This window comes from Triturus cristatus, chromosome 10, assembly GCF_964204655.1.
Source record: "Triturus cristatus chromosome 10, aTriCri1.1, whole genome shotgun sequence".
Taxonomy (NCBI): domain Eukaryota; kingdom Metazoa; phylum Chordata; class Amphibia; order Caudata; family Salamandridae; genus Triturus; species Triturus cristatus.
In genome coordinates, this window is record NC_140593.1 from 132,299,302 (window position 1) to 132,322,777 (window position 23,476).

Below are 23,476 nucleotides of genomic sequence, written 5' to 3' on the forward strand. Positions count from 1 at the left end.
GTCATAATAATTTATAAATAGCCCTGTATTTTTGATTTATAGATGTTGAACATGCATCTTACTTGATATGATTGTAAATATAATTTCCCCCATACAATTCTGAGTTGAAAAGGCCAAATGTATTGCTTCTGGTAGGCACGAAATTGTCCTTTAATTGTCTATGTAGAGAATTGTAAAGTTTAGTCAATAGATGCATCTACAAAAGGGCCTTGGTGAGATCCATCAACAATTTCCCTGCCAAGGTTGCTTGTGTCTGCAGAGTTCTAGGTTACCTTTCTTGCGCGTGAGCTCATAACACATGATGAATGTAACAGAGAGAATGAGAAGCCAGACAACTATGTAGCCATCTTGAATTAATCTGTTGAACCGCTTGTCAACTCCCCTTAACCATCATAATTTAATTTCAGTCACTATTTCAGCAATTGTTGTCCTATAGTTTGAGAGGTGCTTGGATGTCTGTTGTGGTGAGCATTTTATGGCTCCTAATCCAAGGTTAAAAGACTACTGCAACAGAATTAAGCCTCGGTGAAGTAAGTAAACAAAAAACTCTGCCACGCTACATGGAGTTCTGCAAGCAGCAGAGTGCATTAGGTCATGCCGTTCGTGCTGATTTTTAGCGCCTGGTGTCTGTACAAACGGCACCATGCGCAGCGCAAGAGGCCGCTGCTTCTTTCTGCCGATCAAGTTGATTTTCTACTCCAGCGGCAGCTTCCCCAACGTGAACGGATGGTTTCTCAACCCGAGTGGTCTCAACCAACTGCGACCACCCTCATTGGGTGGAAAACTCAAATATACACAACAGCTGAAAGGAGGCTAAGGGTTTCCGACCAATTAGGCAACACATCAAGTCCAATAAATGACTGACCGTCTACTTGCTGCAGTATCGGACTCCGCTGACTACAGTGGGTGCTACCCACACAGGCATGCGCCCATTGACGAAGAAGGACACATGACATGGGTGAAGGTTTGAGGCCCTTCTCCGATACATAGAGCCTCCAGCCAAATGTTTATGTTGCATCCCATGTCGGGCAACATTTTGGGCCATAAACAGGATGACCGGAAAGTTATACGCGAAGCCTTCAAGCAATTCATAACCTTAACAATGCATCACGTTTTATACAATCTACCTTGGTGTTTGCAAAAAAACAAAGCAAAGAAAAGTGTTCCATACTCATATATCAGTAGCAGATTCACAACCACACGTGGAGAACATAAATTGTGGCACCAGACTTTGTAACTAGCGGAGGGTGTGGATCGATGTTTTATTAATGAAAAATCCCAATTGGAACTGGTTCCTTCTTCTTCACTGTTAAATACTACTGGGCTAATCCTGTTTCAAGTGAAAACTCGTGTTTGTGCTTCAAATGGTGTTACATGCTGGGCAGCGGTTACCCACGCACTCATGTGGAAATTGCGCACCCTGCACTATTTGCTCACAAGCTCATGGAGGATGAAACCTGGCAAGGATCCTGGTGGCAGATAGTGTGAATTCTCAGTTTTGCACTCTGGAATTCATTCCAGGTGGCGAAAAGCCAATCTGTGCAATTTAGAATAGGATTCAGGGTGTAAAAAACGGAATTTTATGCAATTTACCAGCATGATTCTGGCTGGGTTTTACCTACAAATACTTTGTGGGTGAAGAGCCAGCAGTTTTCACATGGGCAAATAGTGCGTGTGCATTTAGCGCATGGGCAAATATCATTCTACTTAGATTCCTTTTTTAGAGGCATACATAAATTTGCATCCAAAAAGCAATTATGCCCACAGTTGTAATCTGGGCCTTCGTGTGCTATGGTGTCGGTATGCATCTTGTATCTAAACAACATCGGGGATTAAAAGGTCAAGGCATTTTCTGTTTTGATTGGGCATTAAATGTTTTTTTATTTGAGACCTGAACCTGTGGTACGGTCTATGCTACCTTTTGAAGAATCCCAAAACACAATGAAAACAGTTTGTCTTTCTGTAGCAGTGACTCTCACATTAGCTCTGATCATGCGTCTCACTTGCCTCGCGCTGGAGCACCTAATATGAATGCATGGGTTGTTCCAATGAATTGTTGTTTTGTTATAAAACCTTGTGTGCCTCTTATTTATAAAAGCATGTTTTTTTCATTTATTTCATTCAGGGGGTTACACTTTTTGGCTCCCCAAGAGAGTCCCCCTCAGGTGTATCCCATACTAATTGAATCTGGTGGTTTCACTTTTTTCGATGGGACATTCATGCACCCTGGTTTCTAGGAATACTGGGTTTCCCCGTATGTTATACTATATATGCAAGTCCCACCAGAAGCCAAACTGTGATTACGTCATGACGTACAGGGTTCCCATGGTTCTTGAGCAGTCGCTGCTATGGCCTACTTCTACACAAACCTGGGGCCAAAACCCACTGTAGTATTGCTTCAATTGTCAAAAGTATTCATATCTCTAAAAGGACAATTTATTGGACCATGGACCGGTCAGTTTGCTCATTGGGGTGAATGGTTGCCTCTTTCTTTTGCTGTGATCATCAGGTCACAACCTTCTATCACAGCAGGGCCAAGTCAGCCTTCCATCATTGCGGGGTTTGTAAATCAAGAACCATTAAATTGGGTAATCGAGATGCATGTTGTTACACAGGTACTGGAACAAACCCCACTGAACATATAGATGAGAAAAAAATAAAGGCTGCACAGTGGGAGGGGTGAAGTGGTCGCACCAGGTTAACCCCTACATTAAAAAAATCATAACGCTGGGTCTAATGAGACACCCCACAAGTAAGAGGAAAACCAGTTTAAAGCAGAAATAAAGCTGGGCAAAAAGGGGCAAAGGGGACCAGAAAATAAGAGAGGGAAAAAGGTGACATTCAGTACCATGGAGAGACCACAGAGCCAATACCGCCTGTGTTTCTGGGTCACACCCGTCTCCTTGGCTGTACAGCCATCCTCCACTCCCTCGGGGAGTCTGCGGCACATCCCTATCCAGAAGGAGAGGGCTTGGGAAGAGGACATGAGGAAGAGTGAGAGCAAACACAGGCAGAGCACTGTGGGGAAATATTCAGCATAGTCCATGCTATTGAGACCTGCCTCTGGGAAGTCACCTTGAATACCCACTAAACTAAACCCTATATAAAAACAAGTCAATAATTATTCTCATTATTTTTATTTGTATTCTTCTTCTTCTTCCTTCTTCTTTCTTGTTGTTGTTGTTATTATATTTAGTACTTGAAATATTAATAGAGTGACCTGTGATCAACCCTTGGTAGACCATTATGTGCCTCTTAAAGTCTAAGCAGATTGTAACAAACATCCCTGCATCCTTTGTTATATGAAGTTGAATTTGCAAGAACACTGCAGATTTTAAATGCAATCAGAGCATGTGCTGCAGAGGTCGCGTGCCACACAGACTGTAACTAATAGAAACGTCAAGCCAGCCCCAGAAGATAGCCGATGAAGAATGGGGTCTTGGACCCACATGTACTACTTACTGACCGGCGCTGACAGCGAGTTCAGCGGCGGCTTACAGCACCGACCTATTTTAGTGTGCTCTAGTGCTATTATTCAGTGATACGACAAGATGGTAGGTCATTGCGCGTGCCTTGACACAGCCACTAAAATACTGCACGAATGAGGACACTTGTCTTGTTTTGTTAGGGCTCAGTGCACATCCTTCCGCAGCGTCTGCAAGCACGCGCCACGTGTGAGATCCCTGCTTCAACAGATACTGATGTGGATGACCCAGATAGCACCATGAAGTCAGTCTTATTTAACATAATATTGTATTATGGGAGTAGTACTCTTGACTCACTTCAAGTAAATCATGTGGACCAATGGCCATGATCACAAATGTGTGAGATTAAAATGGTTTGTAAAAAGAAAGAAAAAATCTAGAAACCTGTGTTAGGGCTAAGCTTTTGAAAGCACACAGATAAAAAGAAAACAACTGAGCCCGAATTGTGTTTGAAAATTAAAAACGTGTAAATATATGACATGTAAATATATCTAGTTAATGCTACTGATTAAAATGAATTAGTCAGTGTATTAACAGAAAAATCGTTAAGAAACCTCATCTAGGATTAAAATATTTATCAATTCCAAATTCCTCATAAGTTTACAAATCATACAAAGATGTGAATTAATTTTACATTTTTATGCAACAAAAATGTTAGCTAACGTAGGGAAATCTTGTTTAAGTTAAACACATTACTTTGCATGCATGCAACCTTTTGGAAAGACAGATGAAGACCAAGGGGATATCCATAGACTACAATGAATTCGGGATTATAGCACAATGGGGTATCCCACCCCAAAAATCTTTGGATTTCTAGATACCACTCCCGCCATACATAACTGAATTTCTGGATTACTAGGAGTAAATGGAGTTGGAGTAGCAATAATGAGGCTGGAAGGAGGACATCAAAAATCAGCTGTAATATCACGATTAAATAATCTGTAATCAGCTTGGAGGAATTCCCTTAAATGCACGTGTGCTTAGTTATGAAAAGTAATGAAAATTTGAACTATATATTTTGAAACAAAAAGCTTTAGCTGCGTATTTCACCTTTAAATTTGAACTTTAAGTTTTTTAAACTGAAAAGGTCTTTAAACCTAGATTTTGCCATAAAACTCCTGGATGCCACGGACACTCTTTTTAGTATCCAATGTAATCTCTCAAATTAGTTCAGTGATTATTAGTGAAGGCCTTAACTTCAGAAGGCATATTAAATACAAAAATGTAAATGTAAGCTACTTAGATTTTCAAACTCAACATTGCCCTTCTACCCTGAGGACTACAACCTTCTCCACGTAACCGTAGCAGTCCTCTTTGAAAACACTAGGGGCACGATTCACAGAACTAATTTAAGACAAAATCCTAAACTTACTACCATTTTGGTATTCACAGAAGGCACTTACTCATTTTGGTATCCACAGAAGGCACTTACTCATTTCGGTATTCACAGAAGTTAGGAGTCCTAACTTTAGGACTCCTAAATGCCTTCTGTGAATACCGAAAGTCTTAAAATTAGGATTTTTCGCAGTTTAGGAGTAGCAAAGTTAGGACTCCTAACTTTAGGACTCCTAAATACCTTCTGTGAATACCGAAAGTCTTAACATTTGGATTTTTCTCAATTTAGTAGTAGTAAAGTTAGGACTCCTAACTTTAGTACTCCCTAACTGAGAAAAATCCTAATTTTAAGACGTTCGGTATTCACAGAAGGCATTTAGGAGTCCTAAAGTTAGGACTCCTAACTTCTGTGAATACCGAACTGAGTAAGTGCCTTCTGTGAATACCAAAATGAGTAAGTGCCTTCTGTGAATACCAAAATGGTAGTAAGTTTAGGATTTTGTCTTAAGTTAGTTCTGTGAATCGGGCCCTAGTTCTTTATCTCACAATTGAGCCATACTTGAACAGCTTTTGACGAGTCATTCTCTTTAATTCTGATATGATTAATATGTCAGGTTTGATTACCCAGGTATGAAAATACACAAGTTTCATACAGTTGGCACAGTACACAAGGGGCAGTTCCCATTTTACCTATTGATGATGTGATGTGAAAACCGGAGATAGGGTCTTACTCTCTCAGCCTGAGTCTCAGGGCCTGATTGTGAGTTTGTCGGTCTTCCTGCGGGCTGCTATGCCAGCGCCCTGCAGGAAGACCGCCAAACTCGTAATCAGACCGCCTGCCGGATTACGAGTTTAATCCCTCATAGGAGAGCTTTAGAAAGACACCCACCTGTAGGACTGCTGCAGTATATTCCTGTACAGCATGGAATGCACCATGTCCTGCAGTCCATGCCGTGCAGTAACTGGGGTGCAAACATACAGGGGGGTACAACATGTGAACCCCCTGCATGCATCTCCAGGCCCAGAGGCACCTTAGTTTCCTCACCACCACCCTTTTCATGGCAGGCACACCGCCGTGAAAAGGAGGACTGTGAGGAAACTCGTAATATGCGTGGCACCACCAGCATATTACTTCCTCAGACCGCCAAACTCGTAATCAGGCCCTAAGTGAAGCCTAACTCAGTTTTTATACCCAGCATATTCTACATCTGTAAAACATGAATTAATACTTCCGAGTGGACCCTTATTTTATTAGTGCATCTGCTCTGCTGAGTCAATAAGGTGCAATGCAAGAAGGGAAAAAAAGATATCGCACCTAAAATTGTATTTGCATTGTTGTATGTTTATTAAAACACTGTCCATTCCTAAAATGGGTATGAAACATTTCTCTATTTTTTCAAACTTAGACATGCAGAACTGTATAATCTAACAGGTTAGAGTCTATGCTTGACCTAGTTCCAACGTTCCTTCTTTTACTAATGAAGTCTCTTTACTCCTAAATAGTACATGAGAACAATCAGCACAAATGTATTTACTCTTTAAACTTCCCATGTCAATAAAATACATATCCTAATTTATGGGACATGGCGTGCCATACCATTTCTACCCTAAACTACAAATCACATATTTGTGAGAATTTTCACTTCATTTTACAAACATTTAATTCCCATTAACTACGAATGTAATACTCAGATTTAGGGAATAATCTTCTTCTAAAGATGAAGTACTTCTCTGGACTTAAGTCCTTTTATCTCTTTTCTTTGCAGATGCAATGGACAGATAGATATGTTAGTTCATAGATCTCTATGTGTCCTGTCTGTGTGGATCTGCAGGAGATCTGTGTGGTTGGCTCTAGTTCCTTGTGTTTCCTGTCTGTTTCGGTGCTGCAGCTCAGCATGGTAGATAATTCAAGAAGCAATGTTGGTACTGATATCCATGTCTAGGGGAATCAGCTGTATCACTTGGAGGATAAGTCTTTGGAGTGAACTACCTAAGTCCTTGTGGGGCATCTGTCCCTTGCTGGTTCATTAAGAAACATCCTACCTGAACATGAAGTCTACGCTTCGTTACATTACCTCCTCTACCCGCGTGTTATGATAGGTTGTGCACATTGATATGAATATGTTCGAGCACCTATCATGTCACACATTCATCATTCACCTCTCCTCAGTCCTACTTGACTGGCATCTAGGTGGACCGAAGATGAGCCCCACATTCTTCTACTTTCCTTTAGAAGGCCGGCCAATGAGAGTAGTAGGCGGGATTGAGAAGAATCACAGAGTACGGAGAAGCCATTGCTGCCAACATGCTTCCCCACAGTCCCTGCTTTGTGCCTCTTTAGCCCCTGAATCCCTCGATCTGCCAACCCAAGCCTGCCATTCCCCAGCCAGCTCATAGAGCACTGGCCGAAGCTGTGCTTGTGTTAGACCTTCTCAGGGCTAAAGAGATGGAGAGCTGCCACCAGCCACTCTCTATGTCCGGAGCCCTGCTGTTACCTGGCTCCATGTTGCTGTTTGGTTCTAAGGCACACATTTCCATCACCCCCTACCTCTTATTATGGCCACCTGCACCTGTTCTTGTACTTTGGAGTTTGGTAGATCCAAAAGAGCAGTATCATGAGCCACAGTGCTTCTGGAAATCTGGATCACCCCTGATGCCCAGGAGGGAAGTGAGGGATGGGCTGACATTAAGAATCACATATGTATGTGCACATGTGTACACATGAATGAATTGGTGTGTGTGTCATCATGTGCGTCAGTATGCCCTTGTGTGTTAGCTCATGTGTGTCTTCCTCTTTGTGTGTGTGTGTGGCTGTAAGGGACTAGCATGAAGGGCGGACAAGTGCATGAAACATTTCGGCTATCCCTGGCATAACACTGGCCAAGAATCATATATTGCTCCTATTCCTGGTGGCATTCTGTCTATCCCTGAGACAATTGTGGCACATACTTGACATACAGTGAACATATGCCAATATTCTATCTATCCCCTGGTAAATACTGGGCCAACTAAAAACCAAAATAAACATTTTGGTACATGAGGCAGAAGCGAATGGCTATATTAGCAAACATGAAGCATCCTTCCTGACCTCTGGAGGCACCTCAATACCCTACTTTTACACAATCCCAAAGATTCACAAAAACAAAATACCACCACCAGGCAGACCGATTGTATCCGGAATAGGTTCACTTCTTGAACCTCTGTCTCGTTTTTGCGATTTTTACTTACAACCACTAGTTCAATCAACTCCTGCATACCTGAAAGACACAAAAGATCTACTCAGCCAGATTAACAATCTCCAGTTCAGTCCCTCAACATCGATCTTAGTGAGTATGGATATAGAAAGCCTATACACTAGCCTGCCCCAAGATGATACACTTGAGGTTATCCGTACATCACTAGACAAAAAAACCTGGAACTACAAAACACCTAAAGCCTTCATCATGGAATGTGCAGAATTAGCTCTAAAAGATAACTTTTTTGAATACAAAGGAACCCTTTTTTTTGCAACAATACGGTACTTCGATGGGGAGCACATTCGCTCCTAGCGTAGCGGGGCTGTATGTGTCGATTTTTGAGGGTCTACACATCCTGAATCCACAATCACATACAACAAAGACATCACATTCTACAAGAGATATATTGATGATGTCTTTCTGATATGAACAAATGAGGAACAAAGACTTAGTGAATTTTTAAACTGGATCAATACACTGGGTCCTAACCTACGATTCACACATACAACAAGTCGTGAAAGTATCACTTTCCTGGACCTGGAAATAGAAACCCGAAACGGGGTCCTCACGACGAAAACACATTTTAAACCAACAGCTAAGAACCCCCTCCTACATTTCCAGAGTTTTCACCCGAGACCATTGAGGGACAACTTACCCTATGGTCAATATCTTAGACTACGCCGCAATTGCAGTGAAATAAAGGAGTTCAAAGTACTTACACAGGTTCTATAGAACCCCTATAGGTCTGAAAAAAATGGGGCTGCGTGAGACAGATGAGTGTTGGAGATGTAGATGCTCCCCGGCCTCTTTTTTACACATAGCATGGTCCTGCCCGAGAGGTATTGGTTTCAGATCTTTAGTTTGGTAAACCAAATTGTTGGTCGCTCAGACATCCCGTCCCCTATGCTTGGGATATAGGGGTATGTCAGAGACACTCCGCCAAAATCACGCAAACTGCATGAGCTGCTCCTATTATTTGCTAAACGACAAGTTGCGCTCCATTGGCGCAGACGTAGGGTGCCCACAGTGAAAAGTTGGCTGACTGACGTAACGTATGGGTACACGCAGCTACACACATTCTGGGAGTTGATGCCGACTGCCTCCCGACCTCGTGACATCTGGGAACCGTTTGTGAGTTGGGCCCAGGAGCGTCAAGGCATGGAGTCAGAAGGTAATACCTTGAATGAGTGATCTCTGTGGGGTGAGGCGGGGTGTGAGGGGGGACATTCGGAATGATGGGGTGGCATGCTGTTTACTCCCCTTGCTGTAGATGGATCTGACGCAATGTAACAGCTTTGCTTATTGCCTGTGTAGTCCTCTACAATTGTCTTTCTATGCGATTCTGTTGCGTGCTGGCTCCTGCTTCCTGGTTCCGACTTAGTATTGTGCATTGCCTACTTTGAAATTGACAGGACAACTGTAGCAATTTGTTAACATATGTATGACATCTAGCGGCATACTGTATATGGATGTACTATAATACTGGCTAGTTTGTTCTGTTGGTTGTACTAAATTTGTCAACGTTGCAGAAATGCTTAATAAAAATAAAAAATAAAAAAAATAAAGGAGTTCAAATCTCAATCAGAACAACTGACAGAAAAACTGAGGAATCGTGAATACCCAAAGAAAACCATCCAAAAAGCACAGAAAAGAGCAAGGAACCAGAATCGGGACAGTCTACTAGAACCCAAAATCAACACGACTACAAGCATACCACTCACCTGTGTCACTACTTATAACTCCATTTCGAATAAAGTTGCTAGACTGATTCAAACCAATTGGGAAATCGTGACCTCAGGAAAAGTTCAATGGGAAAAACCACTGTTCTCCTATAAAAGATCTCAAAATCTCAGAGATAGTCTCATATCCACTCGCCCCAAAAAAACTGTGAATACCCCCAGCACTGTACGGAATGCATGGGGTCTACCAGAAGTGACTGGCCATTTCCCATGTGGGAACTGTAGCATTTGTCATCTCACACAGACAACTAAAACTCTACACTTAGAGGAAGGCAAAATTTGGACTTTCAAGAGACACACAAACTGTAACTCTGCAAATGTAATTTATCTTATTACATGTCCTTGCAAACTACGCTATGTTGGCAAGACCAGCAGAAAAATTAAAACCAGAATATGCGAACATCGAAGCAACATCCGCTGCAAAAGGAGTACCACGAAACTGACAGACCATTACCTCGCAACGGGACACACTACCAACGATATGTTCTGGGTAATAATCGAACAACTTGAGCCAAACCTGGGAAATATGCAGGAACAGTTGTTCGAAAAAGAACAACGTTGGGTGTACAGACCCACATATCGGGGCTTAATGACAATGTGCCTTGGAACAGTATACGACGTCTGTAACTACATACATTGACACATAAACATACATACCCTTATATATTCTCATGACCCATACCAACACCATTCAGTATGGACCACGAATATTTAAGCAATTGGGTATCATAAGTCTAGGCCAGACAGTAATACAGATACATATAGATATGTCACATGTACCCTATATATCTACTACATCTAAGATAACTCCATGACACCTGTCCACTTAAAAGGAGTTCACATGTTGATACTTATGCATTACATCTGCTCCGACACATTTTTGTGACGCATAATTTCTAATGCATTACATCTATCCCCTCAATAGTTTGAATAGATATACCATTGCTCTTCCTGCAGCCATTGTTTGTTGTGTTTTCAAGATCTCCGATCTAACTTTACTTTATTTTGGATACTGACACATACAAATATATCCACACGCATGCGCCTCCCTTTCGAGCACCAGCGTGATACACCTCCACGCCACCTCCACACGTGATCGTTCTCACGGTGTGTGATTGTTTACAAATCGCTCAAGACGTTGCGCTGGTGGCCAACTTTATTTGGATACTGACACATATAAATATGTTCACACGCATGCGCCTCCCTTCCGAGCACTAGCGTGAAACACCTAATCGTTAGCACCAATCGTTCTCACGCTTTGTGAATGTAAATAATTCGCACTAGACATCCCAACCCCCGTTGTCTCGCTACGCATGCGTCTCCCTACGCCCCAATGAACATCAACGTACTAGAGGTTCTGGGCAGCTTCTCACGTGATCTTGTAAGCACTTCCGCTTCCTATTTAGTGCCGGCTCAGTTACCTGAACAGGGCTTAACAAGCGGATTCGATCGGCTGCGTAGGTGATCACGACCTTTCTCCCCTGGCAAATGTGAGTACCAACTTTCGAGGAGCCATATCAATGCTGCACATATTGGGTTCCTCCACATAACTTTTCTTTCCAGATATCCTCATTACCTCTCTATCTTGATGGGGTCAGCATGGGACATTGCAGGCCGATCGGATTTCAGAGGCATAACATACTCAGAGCTAATGTGAGACCGCCATTGTCAGTCCTTCATGTTGTTGGTCTGTTTCTATGTTTTCCGTGATTTTCACAGAATAAGAACTACGCGCCACAACTAGATATATGTTGTTAAATGTCAACTTTGTATGTCTGAAGTCTGTCTTTATGGTTTATGTGATTACTATCACGCGTCACAACCAGATATATTTGATTACATTTAGAAGGTAAATGTAATACTCCACCTATGAATCCCCATAGGCGATAATGTATATGAGTACAATGTGCCCAATTTTTCGTGCCATTATCACTTACCCTCATGTGCCTATGGATTTCCCGCTTATTTTTAGCATCACCGGGGCACATTGTAGCCACGCAAGTTTTACATTTATAGTGGTCAGCCATCATGCATGCCCACCCTACCACATGCATGAAACCACCAGCTATAAACAAATAGGAGCATGCATTAATAATACTGATGCATGAATAAACAACTGTGTACTTGTATTCACTAATCTTTTTATTTACAGGTACTCCGATCAGAGGTTTTGTGAGTAAAAACCACAACCCACTACACTCACAGCACACTTTAGGGTGTGTGCTGATATCTACACCCCACGTGGCCTCCTACAATTTTCAGGCTACGCACTATTTTTGGTCCTGAAGAAAGCCTTAAGAACTATCCCAAAGGCTGAAACTAGTAGACCTAAATAAATCAGGGATACTAGGGTATATACCATACCCCCGCAGAGATCCCGTATTTGTTTTTACTCATGTCCTAGGACCCTTATATTAAAAATTTTCAAAAGGGTACTCCAAGAGACATTTTTAACTCGTAATCACACTTCACATAGCACATCACTTCCTTTTCACTAAACAACCTGCTCCGCTGTAACTCAGGCGTTGTAGCACAGCTGGATTGCATTAGGTAATCCAGTTGGGCCCCGATGATGAAGCATGCCACCTACTAGGTGGGTGAGGGTTTTTTTACAACAGTTGTTCTACTCTCCTTTTCTTTTTCACCAAAGGTAGTGGCAAAAAGCACTTGACCGCATACACCTTGCTAATAGAACTTGTTCATTGTAAAAAATAGAAATCCAGCATGGACAACAATACATGCTAAGCGTTATGCTGTTATGCTATGCGTATTTGTAAAGCACACTATCACCCAGGAGGGTATCCTGGTGCTGAGTAGGTGTGTGTGCCCAGCCCTGCCTATTGCAGGTTAAGTTATTGAAACCAGGTCTTCAGCTTTTTGCAGAATTCAAGAAGAGAGGAGGCAGCTCTGATTTTGAAAGGGAGGTTGTTCCACACTTTAGGAGTGATGTAATAGAACACAAATCCTCCTGATCTGCTTCCTATGTGTTGAATGTTGGCGTGTAGAAGTCTAAACTATCCATAATAGACGGTATCTCAATACGTACCTATCTAAGACTAGACTCAATCTACACTTTCAAACTACTAGCAAAACCAACATAAGCATTACAACTAAAAATAATATATTAATCTCCTCATAGAAGCAACACAATGTGGGACTAGTCAAATCACTCCTTTTAACTACCCTTGTTACCTTCACTTGAATGTTGCATAGCAGGCGATGGATGCTACCTCCAAGCTCTCGCCCTAGCTGACCAGTGTCAAGTGGTGTTGCCGCCTTCTACTCGGGACCCTTCCTAAGTTGCCTCTGGTATTGCGTCCCTGTGGAGTGTTGAACACAGTGGACTTTAAATAAACCTCTATACTCCCTGTTGAAGTTGAAAAATGCTGGCTATACCTGTCATATTAGTTTCCCATTCCTGATATAGAGTGGGCATTCATTGTGATATTAAGATTAACTACAGCATAATTGAAGGCTGTTTTTCGGTATATTAGACATTTGTTACATTTGTGATATTACTAGCATAATTATATAGTATTCATAACTTAATAATTGCTGTCACTTGCATAATGGTGGTAAAGATCATCAGCCTAATGACAGGCATTCCTGAAATTTGATGATGATCATAAATAGGCGTGACAGTCAGAATCTGCCCATGGGAGTTGCCAGAACCCCTTTCAGTAGGCCGCGGGACATGCAGGTTCTACTGGGCCCATCCATGGTGGTTGAGGCCTTTTACTCCATATGTCCCTGGGCCTGACCTACTATGGATCCTGAGCAACTGGGCCAGGTACCCCTTCTGCACTTGACTTTCAGTGGTAGCTGTGGACGAGCAGTCAAAGGCTCCTTTGTCCAGTCAATTACTTGCTTTTATAAGAAGAATAAGAATTTTATTTCAAACTCAACACGTGCAACGGTATAACAACATTTGTAAGCGATAACACAATCCCCTTAAGGTCTAGGCTCTAGTGTTTGTCAGGCAAATCCCTGCCCCACTCTCTGCCATGTAATGTGGTCGGGGTTATTCCCCATTCACTTGTGGCCACATCCAGAGAATGCTGACTAGTAGACTGTACTCAAGAGTTCCCCTCTGACTCTTAGAAATTAGTCTAAAGTGTCTGTTGACTAAGCACCTTCAGCAGCAAATGCCCTGGGGCCCCATAGACCCAGTTCAAGTGTTACCCCCTCCTGCAGCATGGAATCATTAGGCATTGCAGTGAGTGCTCTGAACACAGGCAGTCACAAGTTTGGATTCTGTTCAGAGAATTTAGACTGTGCACGGCATACATAGCAGCACCTGGCAGTGCAGGCGCCCTCTCCTGAGCAGCGCTGCCATCTCTCCCCAGTGATCAGAACATCTTCCAGCTCACAAAGTAGTCAATTTCTCCCCAGTGGAGGGAATTCAATCCTTTAGCTCTCAACTGGAGCCCGATGAGGGTGTGACATCCTCCTTGGTGTCCTCCTGGTCCTCGGGGTCAGTCACAACAGATCAAGTTGTGCAGCTCGACCCGCTGGTCACAGCCTCACTCTGGTTACGGATGACGACGCACAATCTTTTGACAACTTGGTACCGACAGCCTCTCTTGGCATAAGGGGATGCAGCAGTAATTCCAGACACAATGTGGACTCCAGAAGTGGTATTTCTGGAGTCCACATTGTGCCTTGAGATCCAATCTTCAGCAACTTCTCAGGATCCCCCGCTTCTCTAAAACCAGGAGGGGTGGTAGAGCTTTCTCAGTGAGAACCGCATTTTGTGGAACTCCATGCCTGACCACCTTCGTAAGGCAGAGACTGAACAAGCATTTCAGAAAGCGCTGAAGACCTGGCTATTCGCCTGCCCCTAGTCTGTAGTCCATCTCCCTCCTCCTACTCTGCTGAATCCACCTCAGCGCCGGGACACCTCCGTTGGAGGTGGCCGTGCCCTCTACAAATGTTCTTTGATTGATTGATTGATGGCCTATATCTGAAAAACCTGAGCTGCACATTGATTTCTGCTGCTTCCTTGAAATTAAATTGATTCTCCTGCTCCATCACTTGGATCTCTCTGCGGTGGTCTGGGTGCACTCCGGTGCTCTCGTTCACCATGCACTAGCTTGCTTCCATTATACACTGAGAACCTGTCACAACAAATGAGTTATCCCATGTGTGGGCATGTTTGTATATAAATAATAAATCCAGGATTTGTGAAGTGTGGCAAATCACCGAGGAGGGTCTCAAGGCGCTGAATTGTAGCACAGGGATATTGAGTGATTTGCTGAGAATCACAGGATGCTGACACCTAAGCAGAGGCTTGAAACTGGTTCCCACCGGCACCAAAGTCAGAAGCTCAGGTCATTATACCACATCCATAAAAAATGTATAGAGTTAACAAACTAATTCAGTGATTCTGGAGATATCCCATAAAGAAAATTCTAATATATACAATCATTGGCATGTGGGCCCAAATTTTACATATGGAGGAAAACCTGGTGTGCTGTTACAAGGAATACATTTTTGCTATGACTGCCATATCTGGTCAGTGGATCTAAACTTGGATATGTGCACCCGATTGTGAGAAATAAAATCTTGGGATGACTTGACTGTACCATGCTGGCCCGGGCAGGCCTTTTTGTCACTGCATATCATTAATGCATCCATCTGAACCTACCCATGTGGCCACATAGTAATATACCTGTTTATTTGATGTATTTCTTTAGTGCAGTGGTTCTTAACCTTTTGACTTTTGTGGGCCCCTACTTAATCATTACTGGCATCCGAGGATCCCAGCTGAATAATTATTGGAATCTGGTGGCCCTCACTAAGTCATTACTGGAAGCTGCGAACCCCAGCCTAAGTAAAGCAAGATGGTTTGACCAACAAAACAATACATACTTGATAAAATGATGTATTTAATTCACAAACAAATATGAAAAAACACAATTTTAATTTTAATGGGAAGGTTGGAGCTTTTCTAACTTCATTTAAGGGAAACCATATTCTGTTTGATGCACCTGTGCTCCCACAAATCAGTTGGGGGTACCAACTTTATTTTTAGCCTCTAATTTCAAATTCCTTCACATTTACAGAATGCTTTAAAATTGTCATACTTACTTCTTTATTTCAATACACTATATAATTCTGTTTATTATTACTTAATGTTCTAAGTAGTCTTAGACCCCCCCTGGGTTGGCTTCATAGACTCTCAGGGGTTAAGAACCACTGCTTTAGTGTACTCAATGGATTGTTACTAAAGACCTACTCAATTAAAGGATTCCCTGCATTTGTTATTTGACCCATGATGCTTGTCGGTGTACCATATTGCATCTTTATGTTTGCACACCATTCTTTAAGTCAACATAGAGGAGTTTAAAGTATCCACGTATAGATTGAAAATTGATCATCATAAATTGTGATTCAGAATTGTAATGCATGACACAATTTCCTTGTTGTCTATATTGGAGACAGTCTGGTATGAGAGGAGCAAACAAAAGCATGCACCGCTAAAAATAAAATTCGAATTGAAGGAACAGAGTGAAAGATGAGTTGTGAGGACAAAATGAGAAGAGCAACAGGAGGGGCAATCGGTTCAACTGGAATCTAGAGGGAGTTTATTACTACACTCTTGGTGCAAGCATCTACTACTTCCTCTAGAACCTCACTACCAACTTCTCTCCCCGTGTCTGACTCAAAACATCTTCAGTCCGCAATCCCCAAAGCTGATGTGGTCAGGGACCTCTGCTGCTCCCCCCTACAGGCTAAAATGACACCTCCTTCTGCTCCCCATCACTTCTGCTGTTGTCTTAGGATTTAGGAAAGTTTGCAGAATTGCTGTCTATCTCTCACCAGTTTTGTGAGAGAAGCATGCACAGTTGCCGCCAATCCTATGCATATTGTGTCTGGGAGCCTGCATAGATCCCAATGTCCATGCTGTATCTGTTTTGTGTTTGAGGTGTGTACAGATGCTGTTCATATTTTTGTAGAAGGCTTCCCTGCAACCCCTCATGGAAGGCCTTATTTGAGGTTGAGGCTTGCACTTTTGCCTTTCTTGTTGTGCCTGTTTTGTGATTTAGGCTTGCCTAGATTATCTATGCTCTGCTTTTTTTGGAGGGAGGTGTGAACTGCTCCCTCACATTGGATAACTGTTTTGAGACGGATGAATACACTTCTGCCTTTTATTTTGAGGGGTATATAAAGTGCTGCTTATTGTCATGATTGCGAAGCTTGCACATATGCTTTTCATGATGTTCCTGATTTGCATGAGGCAGACTTCTACTGCTGCTGCTGGTGCTCTGATGTAAGGTTTGCACCACCGCTGCCCTTGCTCTACCGGGTTTGGGTGAAGAAGACTTTCATATCTGCTTCAAGTGCTGCCCCTATTCTGCTTAAGGGAAGCTGGCATTGCCGTTGCCTTTGCTATTCAGAATTATTATTTGACAAAACAGGGCTCGGTGCCTCCTGCTATACAGGGTGTCTTAGGTTTTAATTTGTAGCCATAACCTTCTCTCAACTAACATTGTTTTTTTCTGTGAATGTGTAAGGTTTGTGTTGTAACCTAGATCAGTATGTGATCTAATCAAAGACATATAAAGTGTGTGGTGTGGTGACACCCTCAATAGTTGATATTTTAATGTCTATTTGTGATTGATGGAAGGATATGCCTGCATTCCCAATGATCATACTCAGGGGTTCAAGAATGAAGCTGAATAAAGCATGAGCTTGGATCAAGCTCTCGTGTATGACTTAGACTCTCAGCTTCTCCCAAGATGTATTTCATTATCTTCACCACTTGTTACCTTGCAGTGCTGAAAGATCAGGAGCAGCTCAAGCTAGAGTTTTAAAGCCCAGACAGTGCTCCAAGGTTCAAAGTAATCTCTTATGGTCAACTGTAATGAAAGCTGCCAATAAGTCCAGAAGGGTGAGTAGGCTGGAGTCTCTTTTATCCAGGAAGCAATGTGCCTAATTGATGGTCTGACGACAAGTGTTCCTTGGCCATAAATTAGTCCATTGTTTTGTGGCACATATATTGCTAGCTTACCCTAAACGAGGTAAGTTGGAATTGGACAGAAATTAAGCAGCCACTCTGGACTGAGGCATTGAGGGTGAAGCATTGATTCAAAGACAACTGGGATTCAATGATGGGGAAAAGGCTCTTAACGATGTTGACCAAGAGATGGTCTAACTAGTAGTCTTGTGAGTTTCTTGAAGAAAATCCATTGATGATCCCAGTCTATGGGGGAAACTTTCTGGGGGAAACTTTCAGGAGAAAGGGGCAGACAACATTGCCACTTAGCTTCATGTTGTCAGGACACCATTTTTCCAGTTCTTGGCTTTTCTGTTTTAGGTCATTATTACCAGGTGTGATAATGTAATCTGTTCAATGGAAGCAAATTTATTTCACAACATCCCAAAAACAATTTGGTTTTCAAATGAAAGCTCAGGACTAGAAACCTGTTCTGTCAACACGGAGAAAGATAACCAAGCAGGTCTCTTAGGTACGCAAAGGCTGGATGGTTCAACAATTGACTGATGCTGGGCCACTGCTGGGAAGATTCCACAGATCCATCCTGGTCAGGCCATCTAAGCAGAGCCAGATGGTGCTGGAGAAGAGGAACAGCTTTAAAGCTCTGATTCCACAGCATCCTGAGAGGCAGTAAGTGTTCACACATGGGTGTTTACCACTTTAGGATGACCAACTCTTCATGTGTTCCCCACATATGGGATCCTTCTCCATGTTTTTAGCTGACCTCTGATCTAGTTTTCACCCAGGCCTTTGTGCGGTGATCTCTCAAACAGGAAGTTTAGGCTTTGCAGATTATTGATATGCCCTTGTGAGACACAGGGGGGGTCGGTCCCTCACACCCACTCATGGGATGATCGCTCTTGCTGTCCTCAACTCTAGCACATAGTGATTGAGACCCACTAGATCTGGCTTCTTGGAAGGATTGAGGTGCCTCAATTTCGCTTTGGGCATATGAGACATGAAGGCACTGTAGTACATCTTGTTTATGTTGAATGAGGCCAGGTAGCTTCTGGTGTACGAGAGATAGTTTTCCCAAAAGAGAGAGACTTCTCCAGGTGGCCTAACGTTTTGGTGAGTTGAGATGTCTTTTTCCAGAGACTGATCAACATTATTTTGCTCTCTGTAGACAGAGGCAGCTCTTTGGGTTGCACCACTCCCTATTAAAGATGATCATTAATAAACAGTGTGACGAAGGACAAAAGGGTCTACACAAGGAAAGGCACCCGCATGCAGTCATGTGACCTTACAGTGCGAGTGCTTCCCACCCCCTTACTTAAGATTTTCATTCTCTTCTTTCATTTTTTCGGTACTGCCCAGGTCAGTGCGTAGAGTACGCTGCTTATTCTGCTGCTGTACTTTAGTTTTGAATACTCGATTCACTCTACCACCAGGTGCTAGTAGCAAACAACTTGGGCGCAATAGGGAAAGAGGAACTCTAAGGCATCTCTGTGCTTAGTTCAATGGAACATTCACTGATGTATATGAACACTGTAGCACTTCAATTGTCAAAAACACTCACAGGCAATATTGGTTTTTTCCTGTCATAATTTATAGTTGCAGATAATAGTATTCTGTATAGTAATATCAGGGCAGATGTATGAATCCATTTACTAGTCGCACGCTATGTGATTTGTTAAATTGCAGGGTTTGATACCAATAAATATGTTTATGGAGTGTACTAAACCCATTTATGGATTTGGTAACAGGTTACTGAATCGTTGAATATGTTAAGGCAACCATAGTGATTCAGTATTCGGAAGCAGCGTGTCTAGGGCGTCCCTTGCAAATACAGATTCCTTATTGGTATGGTATGCATTCATGACCCTTTATCCTTTTTGAATGGTCAAATAACTTTTCTTTATGAGTGGGCGGTGGACAATGGAGCCTCTGCCTAATCTTTAAAAAAGTAACTTTTTTTTTTTACACAGTCCGTTTTCAGTTAAGGAAAACCAGCAGCATTAAAAAGTACATTATTTATAAGTAATCACATACATGGTGGTGAGTTGACCCCAGCAGGCCACCATCCCTGTGATGGCAATGTATCACAGTGAGGCAGAATATGCTACTTACCTCATTAATATGCGTGAGATAGGTTGGACTCCAACCCACTACTAACAAACCTATTAGTTCAAAGATCAGTTCATCAGAATCTTTACTGGTCGCAAAAATCCTGCGTGCACATTGCAACTGGCATTTTACTACTAGACATTAGTACATATCGCCCGTAGTTCATTGTTGAAGGCTACAACGCTTGTTAAAGTCCCGACCTATAGGCCCGAACCAAAGGTGAAGGTGTTTAAATAAAATATAGCCTAAAGCAGAAGGCCTATAATGCTAGTAAAATATTCCACCCACTTAAGGTAGAATAGTTTAAATGAAATGAGGGGAAACAAAAATACAAGCATTGAAATGTTGGAGAAGGCTTGTAACAGCAAGCTTGGCCCACGGCCACTTGATTGTAGTCAGTCCAGCTCTGAACTCTTTATTGTTCAAATATGTCTTGAATTTTGTTTGATAAAGTTTTTGTCTGGAGACATTCCCAAAATGAAATATATAAGTGAGCGATATCTCTTTAAAAGGGTGCTGGGAGAATGTGCCCCGCGTTTGGATCCGTCACGTTGGCAGGCCTGGCTGTTACTTACTCCTTTCAGCGCCGCAAACCACTCCATGGATTTTTCTCCCCAGAGCTTTTATTGGCCAGAGGCAAACCTGGTGCTTTCATAATAATCCTTTCTACCCACTCAGCAGCAGCAGCCTGGCAGGACAGAGCCCTGCATTCCTGACTTCTACATGTGCTTGTTTTTGCAGCCTTGCCTGCAATGGCATCTCCACCGAAGGAGGCGAGAGCATCGCAGACGCCCTGCAGCACAACACATCTCTGCGGATCCTCTGGTAAATACACACATGCTTCTTACAGCACAGAGCCATCAGGGGAAGCTGCAGCTGTTACAATTGTGCATGCTGAAATCAGTGTTTCTCTCTCTGCGTTCTGCCACTTAGGCGAGCCTGTGATGTGTGTACACAGCAGCTGAAGAGATGCAGTGGTACCCAGTGTAAGCGATAACTGACCAGTTATTTCTTATGATGATTAAAACATGTATCTTTGATGCTGCATTCAGAGTGCTTATATTACAGGCATTACCTAGTGCTTTTCTTGTGTATTACTGTCTGTGACCAGAGGATTGTGAAAAATGTAGCTGTTGTGCAGAGACGTCTCAATACAAAAAGTTACACTCGCAAACCTTGCCACCCATTTCTCTTTAACCTATTTAAGTTGACTGTGTGTTTATTTCAATTACTAGTTTGTTTGAAGAGACTTTGACCAACCAACGTAAAGGACTCGGTGCTGAATTTAGAATATTCTGTCTTTTAGAAATATTTAGCTTCTGTGTGTACTCAAGGGTTTCATATCACTTTCCCATCACACATTACACGGAGTTAAAACCCACAAACACTTGAAAATACTGACCACCACTTAGAAAAGTGCAAAGAAAAACACAATATTTTTCCGCTCCTGCTGTTTCAGAATCTCGCAAAAGGGTGATTGTAGCAAATCAGAGCTTTTGTTTCTGCCTTAAAAACACTCACACCTCCTTGCACGGCACGTTTTACTTTTATTTTAAATAGCCAGATTTCTGTAACTTTCTTGGACCCTGCCAGGGTTAATCCAAAAGCTTAGATAACTCTCCAATCTCCAAATGGTGGCCCAAAGAACACAAATTGGACTTTTATATCACGTGTGGATAGATGTAAGAAGGTCTAAGCACGAACTGTCTGAAATGTGCAATAAGGGGCTTAGGGCCCCATGCATCAAACAAAAGACCGGTCACACAACGGGCAGATTCTCAGAATCTGCCCCTTCACGACCGGTATTTTTGAATTTGGGATTTTGGATGCATCATCCCAAATGCCAAATCGCAAACTGCAATTGCATTTAAGGAATCGCAAATTGTGATTGGTGGTAATGTGGGTAATGTGCAGAAACTTTGAAAAATGCACTAAAGTGCATTTTTCAGAGTTCCTGGTTACACACAACATGCCCTTGGGGCATGTGTGTGCGCAACATGGGTGCACATTACAATTTCAGGGGTGCAACAGGGTGTCCTTTTGACCCCCTTGCACCCCTGAAATAGCATGCACAATTTGCGAGTACCTAATGGGTACTCGCAAATTGCGTATGCAATTCAAATTCATTTCTATAGGAATTAATGGAAAGGCATTCCTTATTTGCAACTCGCAATTTGCGAGTCGCAATTAAGAAATGTTTAGGAATCGCTATTTTTTTAGCGATTCCTACATGCATAGGCTTTTGCGATTCCTTAATAGCGATTCCTTAATAATCGCAATTAAGGAATCGAAAAGCCTTCCTTGATGCATATGCCAGTTAGAACTAGAGAAAACATCCTTTAGAACCCAAGGGTTTAATTGCCACAACCAATAAGACAATGCAGACACACACCGGCATCATCTGACAGTTGGACTGATGTTTGAATGGCCTCTTTCCAATATTTGCAAGCTGCCATCATTTTGCAGGAACCATTAGGGCAACTGTTCTGTGCTATGGTGATGCCTCTCCCCTGCACTGAAACAAGCATTCACCCTTCCATTAGTTGGGGGCAGCCACATACACACTTTGTTTGTTGTTCACATGTGGCTGCAGCTGGATGAAGTAGATGCACTTGTGTGAGAAGTGTTTTATTTATTCTTTTCAGGCAGGAGCTTGAAATCAGACTCATGCCTTGTTTTTTCTTTATAAAAGGTTTTCCAAGTGCTAAAATATTGGGCATGTATTGCTGTATTCACATACAGGTGGTGCAAGGACTAGAGAGAAGGGTGAAGTCCATTTTTTGGGGTCTTTTGCTTTCCACCCCCCTCTCCTACCCCTGCCCCCTACCTCTTCAATTTGCTCTTCCCTGTTGATACTCTCTTTTTCTACTCTGAGTCGTTAGCTCCATTTTATTATTTTGATGTGTATAACCTATGAACCACCCAGAATTCTGCCGCCCTTAACTTACTGAGAGACGTGCTTGCTCTTGACTGGTTTTTTGTTGCTCTGAACTATTGCTTTTCTGACTGCTCCTGCTCTTGTAAAGCGCTCTGATACCTCCGGGTCTAGCCAGAGATGTATAAAACCTTACAAATAAATAAATACATACATTTGTAGGAGCATTAAGGAAATGGCACAAATGCGTTTAACAGTTACATTGCTGCGGCACAAGAACTTACTATAATATCTTCATTTCGAAACCTCTCGCTCATTTATGGCAGTTAGAGGTTGGCAAGAAAATATATGGTTCACTAAATTGTCTACAAAATGGGGAACTAGTTGTTTCATGCTTTGGGCGTCTTGCCAGGTGTAAGTAAGCCTTCAGCGCCTTCGAATTTTAGAATGAGTTAACTTTAAGGAACTCAATATTGCAGTTCAGCAGAAACTCCCCCAGAGCCAAGGATCACACATCTAACAGTAACTCCCAGCAAGAGGCCTTGGGATCAGCTCAGTAAATCACACTTTACCTCCGTGACAACGAGGATAACATTGAGAGACAGAAGCCAAGGCGGCAGATCTCCAGGTTACAGAATGTCGTCCCAGATTTGTTCTTAGTAAGAATGTGATGATGTGACATTTTCAAAAGCAACATACTCTGGTCTAAAAAGGGCAACTTTCACTTCCTCATCACAATT

At 42.4% G+C, this 23,476-nt stretch overlaps 1 protein-coding gene across 5 annotated transcripts in view; it reads left to right on the forward strand.

Annotated features, from left to right (window-relative positions):
• NOD1 (nucleotide binding oligomerization domain containing 1) overlaps nt 1-23,476 on the forward strand; it is a 559,036-nt gene that overhangs the window by 250,542 nt on the left and 285,018 nt on the right. For all 5 annotated transcript variants that reach the window (XR_014970015.1, XR_014970014.1, XM_085630630.1 and 2 more), the window contains one exon: nt 20,603-20,686. Coding sequence is in view for 3 of the 5 variants with exons in the window: in XM_085630630.1 (XP_085486756.1) it covers nt 20,603-20,686 (84 nt within the window). In the remaining 2 variants the exon portion in view is untranslated. The remainder of the gene's footprint in view (nt 1-20,602; nt 20,687-23,476) is intronic.